The sequence below is a fragment of the Diceros bicornis genome, chromosome 7, assembly GCF_020826845.1.
Source record: "Diceros bicornis minor isolate mBicDic1 chromosome 7, mDicBic1.mat.cur, whole genome shotgun sequence".
NCBI lineage: Eukaryota > Metazoa > Chordata > Mammalia > Perissodactyla > Rhinocerotidae > Diceros > Diceros bicornis.
In genome coordinates this window covers 59,389,655-59,398,443 of record NC_080746.1, presented here as the reverse complement: position 1 = coordinate 59,398,443, position 8,789 = coordinate 59,389,655, and the positions used below count along the sequence as shown (strand labels likewise).

General features: G+C 37.0%; 1 protein-coding gene across 1 annotated transcript; it reads left to right on the top strand.

Moving 5' to 3' along the window:
* Nucleotides 1-1,056: 1,056 nt before the first annotated feature.
* Nucleotides 1,057-2,001, top strand: LOC131407961 (olfactory receptor 52B4-like). The gene has a single exon (XM_058544546.1). The coding sequence runs from the start codon at nt 1,057-1,059 to the stop codon at nt 1,999-2,001; it is 945 nt and encodes a 314-aa protein (XP_058400529.1).
* Nucleotides 2,002-8,789: the final 6,788 nt, after the last annotated feature.

Genomic DNA, 8,789 nt, shown 5'->3' with positions numbered 1-8,789 from the left:
CCCCTCTCCCCCGCAGGTCAGGAGGACATCTATTTTCTTAGTTTAGAAAGGTCTCTTTTACTTGACCCATTTCAAAGTTGAGGAAATTATGTCTAGCAAACTTAGAACAGATTCAAATTCCAGCTCTGTTCTTTGAGCTGTGACATATTCTTGAGCCTGAAATTCCTATTCTGAAAAGTTGATGATGAACAATCCCCACTGGCCTGTGGTGGCAGAAGAAATGAATGGTGAGTCATAAGTAACATTTTTACATCAGGGCCTAAAATTGAAAAGGTGCTTTAAAAAGGATACTTTCTTGATCTTATTTCACTGTGATGGTAATTCTTCAATACATCAATTTCTCTCACTAGGGCAAACTTCACTATTTCATTGAATTCTAGTCAGGGCTCTCTTTTTCCTCTTTTCTATCTTCCCTGTAGCAGCAAGATAAATATATTTAAAATGCTTTCCAATTTCAAAACTATTCATGGCTGACCATTTTTTCTAACATGATGCAGTCCACACTCTTTCACTGATGTTCAGAGCCAATCAGCTTTGGTTGCCATCATTTTTTCAACTGGTGCAAATTTACAATGTCACATCACAGAGCTGAAAGCTGCTTTAAATATATTTTGCATTTGCGTGTCAAACATTTCTCCTTAAACTTCCAAATGACTTCATTCTGTTCATTACTTGGAACACCATCAACCTGATGACATCCTACTCTTTTTTTCAAGGCTAAGTTCATATATGAAGTCATCCTTAAGATCATTACAAATATGAGGAGTGAGAATAGTTTCTATTGTGTTTTCATATTAAAATTTTCTTATATAACTTAATCATTTAATTTTAGTTAGTTACATAAATGTCTATCTTATTTATGAGCTTAAAACTTCATTCAGAAAACAAACCAAGCTTATTCACCATTAATATCATAGTTCCTGGCACCCTCAGAATGGATAGAATCAGGTAGGAAGGAAAACCTTTGGTAACAACAAAGAAAATCTTTGAGTATAATCTGAATTTTCCTCTCTGTCTGTGAATAAGAGGTGAGGTCCCAGGTCATCTGCTCCAGGCATGACGTCCTTAAACCACACAGGTGTTAGCCACACAGTCTTCCGCTTGCTGGGCATCCCTGGCCTTGAGGACCAGCACATGTGGATTTCCATCCCTTTCTTCATTTCCTATGTCATCGCACTGCTTGGGAACAGCCTGCTCATCTTTATCATCCTCACAAAGCACAGCCTCCATGAACCCATGTACCTCTTCCTCTGCATGCTGGCTGGAGCAGACATTGTTCTTTCCACATCCACAGTACCTCAGGACTTGGCCATCTTCTGGTTCCGTGCTGGAGAGATCTCCCTGAATTGCTGTGTTGCCCAGGTCTTCTTCATCCATTCCACCTTCATCTCTGAGTCCGGGATCTTACTGGTTATGGCGTTTGACCGATACATTGCCATATGCTACCCACTAAGGTACACCAGTATTCTTACACATGGATTGATTGGGAAAATCGGTGTGACTATCTTCATGAGAAGTTATGGTACAATTTTCCCCATAATATTTCTTCTGAAAAGACTGAATTTCTGCAAAAGTAACATCCTCCCAAACACTTCTTGTAAGCACATTGTCTTGGCCCATGTTTCCTGTGATGACATACAAGTAAACATCTGGTATGGGTTTTTTGTCCTAATGTCAACGGTGGTCTTAGATATTGTGCTAATTTTTTTTTCGTATGTGTTGATTCTCCGTGCTGTCTTCCACATCCCATCCCAAGATGCTCGCTACAAAGCTCTCAATACTTGTGGCTCCCATGTCTGTGTCATCATCCTCTTTTATGGGCCTGGGATCTTTACAACACTCACTCAGAGGTTTGGACGCCACATTGCACCCCATATCCGTGTCTTGCTGGCCAATGTCTGCATTCTGGCTCCTCCTATGCTAAATCCCATCATTTATGGGATCAAGACCAAACAGATCCAGGACCAGGTGGTTCAGGTGTTGTTTACAAAGCAGAAATAACTTTGACATTAGAAGCTCACATTCTTTTGTTAGCAATTTTATCTATGCATGAAGTAAGCTTTAGCACCGTTATATGGTAGCAGGTGAGATACTAGTCAAATGCTTCCAGTTGTGGTGTTTCTAGTGAAATTGCATCAGTGAGTTTTTGGTGTGTGTTTCTTCCAAAGTCTCTAAACTGCCGTTAAATATCAGTGTCTTTGGAGCCTTAGTTAGCTTTCTCACCCATAGAATTGAGAACTAGATCAGGACACTCTCTAAGTCTCACCTCTATGATCCTGGACTGGAGAAGTCAATGAGATGAATCTTTGACATTAATTTTTCCTGGCCATTGCTGAACTATTCTTTCCCAGGATGTTTTATGCTTGGAACAGCTTGACTGTCATCAAGCTTAAAACATTTCTCCAGCCATTCTCCTCTGTGTCTTCTGTATCTTCACCTTTTTGTTCTTTACTTGATCATTCCCATCTTTTTACATCATTTTTTTTCTCCAATATAAAAAGATAACAAAACAAAAATAAACTTGAAAAAACAACTCCTGAATCTACATTCACCTACAGCTACTTCTTTATTTCTCCTCTCCATGATAGAGGAAAGCACCTAGAATAATTTGTCCATTTGCAGGCTCGAATCTGCTCATTTTTATCTTGATCCCACTCCACTTTGATTTTCACCCACACCATCTCACCTAAACTGCACTTGTCAGGGTCAAAATGAACTCCATGCCTCTAAATCAACACTCAAAATCAGACCTCCTCGTATTCAGTGTAAAGCAGCATTTTGATATATTTAGCCATCCTCTCTTCCTTGGAAATCTTCCTCATTTCACATTCCTTGTGTTTTTATGATTTTCCTGGCTGCTTCTGAGGTGCCTTTGATGGGTTTTCCTCATCTCCTTGACTTCTTAATACTAGTATTTCTAAGGCTTAGTCCTTGAGCTCCTATTCTTCTCTATCTACAATCGCTCTCTAATCCCATCCATTCTCATGGCTTTAGATGCATCAATATGCTAAGAACTTCCAAATTTATATCCCCAGCCTCTAATTTGTTCTATAGACTTATACTTTTAATTTTCTGTTTAATGTATCTACATGTATGTCTAATAGGCATCTCCAATGTAATATGTCCAAAACAAAACTCCTTTTCTTATCACAAAATCTCTTCCTCCAGCAACTTTCTCTTATTTAAATACAACTTTATTCTTGCAATTGTTCAGGCCCATCTTCAGTTCTTATCTTTCCCTTATAAACTACATTACTCAACATCTTCCTCCTGGGCTCTCTCTTTCTACATTTACATGCCCACGTATACCTACACTGCATATTTTCATCCTATTATTTTATTTTAATAGCTGTATTGACATATAATTTACATATCATTAATTCACTCTTTTACAGTATAGAATTCAGTGGTTTTAAATATCTCACAATGTTTTGCAACCTTCACCACCATCTAATTCCAGATCAATTTCAACACCCAAAAAAACATTCTGCTATTTGAGAGTGATAATATCAAAATAGAAAGAGAAACTTCTTAATTTTCTGGTCAAAATGCCTCAGTATCACTCCAGCATAAGGGCCATAGTTCTTCCAATGATTTAGAGGCCCTGCTTGATTTTGCCTATGGCCTCATATGCTTATTGTTTCTTCCTTCCTCATTCTGTTTTAACTGTCTTTGCCTCCCAGTTATCCTTCAAACATGCTGGAGATTCTCCTTCTCAGGATCTTTGCACATGCTCTTTCCTCTGCTTGCATCCTTCTTTGCCAAGGTATCTCCCTGAGTAGGTCTCTTGCCTCTTTAAGATTTTCGCTTAATTAACATTGTCACTAATACCTTCTCTAACCATGTGTATTAATCAGGATTCTCCGGAGAAACAGATGCAATAGAAATTAAGAATGTAAACAGATGCAATTAGGAATATATAGATAGATAGATAGAGATATATAGAGAGAAAAATTTATTTTAAGGAACTAGTTCACGTGATTGTGGAAGTGGGCAAGTCTGAAATCTGCAGGCAGGCCAGCAGGCTGGAAATTCAGGCAACAGTTAATGCTACAGTCTTGATTCCAAAGACAGAAAACTCAGGCAGAATTTCTACGTTGCAATCTGGAGGCAGAATTCCCTCCTCCTCAGGGACCTCAGTCTTTGCCCTGAAGGCATTTAACTGATTGGATGAAGCTCACCCACAATATAGAAAGTTATCTGCTTTACTCAAAGTCTAAGGATTTAAATCTTAATCGCATTTTAAAAATATCTTCACAGCAACATCTAGACTGGTGTTTGACCAAATAACTGGGAAGCATAATCTAGCCAAATTGACATGTAAAATTCATCATCATGTCATCCTATTGAAGATTACAATCCCTGTGACATTTCACCACTGTCCCTCTAAGCCCTTTTCATATATTATTTTTCTCTACAGCCTACAATGCTGCTGTTGCTGGTGGTAGTAATAGCAAATCATTATATAGAGCTGACTGTATGCCAGCTTTGCTTACAGTTTTTGTTTATTTTCATGGTCTTTCAAGTAAACATAAGTTTGTTGAGGAAAGCACTTTTGTGTGATATCTTCACTGCTTTATCTGTAGCACCTACAGCAATATTTAGCACTTTTTAGGGTCCTCAAATATTTTTTGAATGAATGAATAATGAGAGGATAAATGAGAACGTGAATGAATGAGTCATAGGAGTAGTTACTGGTGGAAACTTTTAAGAAGGTGTGTACCCTGAAGCATAATGATTTCTGTATAGTCAAATCACTGGTCATTGACATTAATTGTTCTTTTGTTTTCCACATCAGTTTTTCTCATTTTAAGATAAGTCCATGACTTACTGTTTTTGTTCCATTTGTTCTAGAGTTCAAATTTTATATTTAATATTTCAACCATATCTGTTTGTTTAAAAAATACATAATGAGGAAACATTGTAAAAATCAAAAAAGTCACATCCATGACACACAATCATTAGTATTTAGAAAATATTTTGTACTTTAAGCATATTGTCACAGAAATTCTGAAGAACTCAATAAATGAGATGAAGAATATGGTAGAAAGCATTAGAAATAGTGCAGACTATATAGAAGAGAGAATTAGGGAGCTCAAAGGTAAAAATCTAGAAATTATTCACGTGGAAGAGGAAAGACAACTAAGATTTTTTAAAAATGAAGAAATTCTACCAGAAATATCCAATTATATTTTTTTAAAAAAAGCAACATAAGATAATGGGTATCCCAGAAAGAGAAGAGAGGGTGAAGGAAGCAGAGAGCTTATTTATGATTTCCTTCATTAAGTAGTAGATAATAACAACAATAAACAAACACATAGAGACAGAGATTGGATTGGTGGTTACCAGAGGGGAAGGGAGGAGGGAGGAGGGCAAAAGGGATAATTCGTCACATGTGTGTGGTGGTGGGTTGTAATTGGTATTTGAGTGGTGAACATGATGTAATCTATGCAGAAATAGAAGTATAACGATGTACACCTGAAACTTATACAATGTTATAAACCAATGTTACTGCAATAAACAAAAATTCTAAAAATAAAAAAAAATAAAAAAAAAAATAAAGAAATAACAGCTGAGAACTTCCCAAGTCTGGGGAAGGAACTGGATATACACGTACATGTAGCTAATAGAACACCTAATGATCTCAACACAAAAAGACCCTCTTTAGGACACATTAGATTAAAATTGTTAAAAGTCAATGACAAAGAAAGAACTTTAAGGGCAACCAGGGGGAGAAAATAAAAACAATAACTTACAAGGGAGCCCCCATTAAGCTATTAGCAGATTTCTCAGCAGAAACTCTACAGGCCAGGAGAGTGCAACGATATATTCAAAACACTGAAAGATAAAAACTGTCAGCCAAGAGTACTCTAGCCAGCAAAGTTATCTTTCAAATATGAAGGAGAAATAAAGGCTTTCCCACAGAAAAAAAGCTGAGGGAGTTCATTGCCACTAGATCAAGCTTACAAGAAATGTTGAAAAGAGTTCTCCTACCTAAAACAAAAAGGCAAAATTGTACAAAGCTTTAAGCAAGGTAATAAACAGACAGACAGAATCAGAAAACTGCAATTCTATATCAGAATAAGTTAGTAAACAATTATAACATACAAGTTAAAGGGAAAGGAAGCGTTAAAAATAACTATAACCACTTCAATTTGGTAATGAACTCACAATGCAAAAAGGGATAATTTGTAACAACAAAAGCATAGAAAGGGAAGAGGAAAAGGATGGAAGTTGCATAGGCAAATAAAGATAAGATGCTATCAGCAGAAAAAGAACTATCTCATCTATGAGACCTTTTATACAAACCACATGGTAACCACAAAACAAATATTCAGAGCGGGGTCGTGAAACATAAAAAAAAAGAGGAAAATGAGAAGCACAGTACAAAAAACCACCAAACTGAAATGGCAGACAGAAACACAGGAAAAGAAACAATGGAAATATAGAGCAACCAGAAACAAAAGATAAAATGGCAGTATTAAGTCCTCTTATATCAATAATTATCCTAAATGTATATGGATTGAATTCACCAATCAAAAGACACCGAGTAACTGGATGGATAAAAAACAAGACCTAACAGTATGCTGCCTCCAGGAGACTGATCTCAGCTCTAAGGACAAACATAGGCTCAAAGTGATGGAATGGAAGATGATTCTCTGAGCAAACGGCAATCAAAAGAAAGTGAGTGTAGGGCGGGCGGGTGGTGTAGCAGTTAAGTTCGCGCGCTCCAGTTCGACAGCCTGGGGTTCACAGGTTTGGGTCCCCGATGCAGACTGACGCACCACTTGACAAGCCATGCTGTGGCGGCATCCCATATAAAGTAGAGGAAGATGGGTACGGATGTTAGCACAGGGCCAATCTTCCTCAGCAAAAGGAGGAGGATTGGCAGCGGATATTATCTCAAGGCTGATCTTCCTCACAAAAAAAAAAAGAAAGAAAAGAAAGTGGGTGTAGGGGTCGGCCCTGTTGCATAGTGGTTAAGTTCAGTGCATTCCACTTCAGGGGCCCAGGTTCATGGCTCAGATTCGGAGCTCAGACCTGCACCACTCATCAGCCACACTGTGGCGGCAACCCACATATAGAGTAGAGGAAGATTGGCACAGATGTTAGCTCAGGGCTAATCTTCCTCAAGCAAAAAAAGGAGGAAGATTGGCAACAGAGGTTAGCTCAGGACTAATCTTCCTCAGAAAAAAAAACAAAGAAATTATGTGTAGCCATGGTTACATCAGACAAAACAGACTTCAAGCCAAAAAAGATAATAAGAGACAAAGATGGACATAATATAATGATAAAGAGAACAATCCATCAAGAAGACATAACGTAATGCACCTAACATATAATATGCACCTAACATAGGAGCATCATAATATATAAAGCAATTATTAATAGACATAAAGGGAGAAATTGACATCAACACAATAATAGTAGGGGACTTTAATATCCTACTTACATCAATGGATAGATCATCCAGGCAGAAAGTCAACAAGGAAACATCAGCCTTAAATGAAACATCAGAGCAGATGGACTTAATAGATATACATAGAACATTCCATCCAAAAGCAGCAGAATACACATTCTTCTCAAGTGCCCATGGAACGTTCTCAAAGATAGACTATATGTTGGGAAAGAAAAAACTTCTCAATAAATTTGAGATTGAAATCAGATCGAGCACCTTTTCCAACCACAATGATGTGAAACTAGAAATCAACTACAAGAGGAAAGCTGGAAAAGTCACAAATATGTGGAGACTAAACATGCTACTGAACAGCTATTGGATCAATAAGGAAATCAAAGGAGAAATAGAAAATACCTGGAGACAAATGAAAATGAAAACACACCAGTAGATTCTTGTTGAATATTTTTGAAATGGTGCCAGTATCAATAAAGTTGTCATAAACACTATTATGCATAAACCTTTGTCTGTGTCCTATGATATTTCTTCATACAGCAGAGATTCTTGAAATTCAAAAAATTTAGTATTTAACTTCTCCTGACCACGCCGAATATGTGCAAAGTCTTAAGAAAAGACACATTATAAATACTAAGATTGTTTGTGTTTTAACCATGCTGAAAACAGTTAAATGAAAATTTGTTAAATTTAGATAGTGTGAATTAATTTAAAATTTAAGGTACAAATTTTATGTAGCAGAAATTTCTTTATAAAGTTTATTTCAGCAAAAATGATGATATTTTTCTCCTATTGCTGGAAGTACATGATCAGAGTGCCCATGGCAATGCATAGCTATCATTACCAATTAAACAAGAGTAGAATCCTGACTGGAGTGGGAGATTGGAGATTAATAACACTGTCCTAGCCCAGTCAGTTTAAGACCTACAGAAATAAACCTGCCTTCATATAAATCCAAGTTTTCTTTTACCCAATTCAAGGAGGGAAACCACACACTAGAGCAACAACGAAGTGTTTGACCAAACAAAGGAAAAGATGGAGTTATTATAGGCTTTAGGGATGGGTTGGTTTTAGGCAAAATATAAATAAATCAGTGTTTAGACAGGCTGAAAGCAAAGCAGGGGTGTGTATAAAGAGGTCAACGTTAGGTCTTAAATCTTGTTTTAGAACCCGTGTGACTGAGCTGAGGGTGGGTGGCTAAGCTGTGCCAGTTGCCGTTTGACAAAGTTCCTTAACGAATTTTGATTTAAAAATCTATAATACCCTATGTAAGCACATGTAATTAATATTGGGTTGTCAGAGAAGTTCTTATTGAGAAAAGAACATTTGGGCTGAGACTTATCTATTAAATAGTAAGTCATAGAAATCTGGGTAGAGA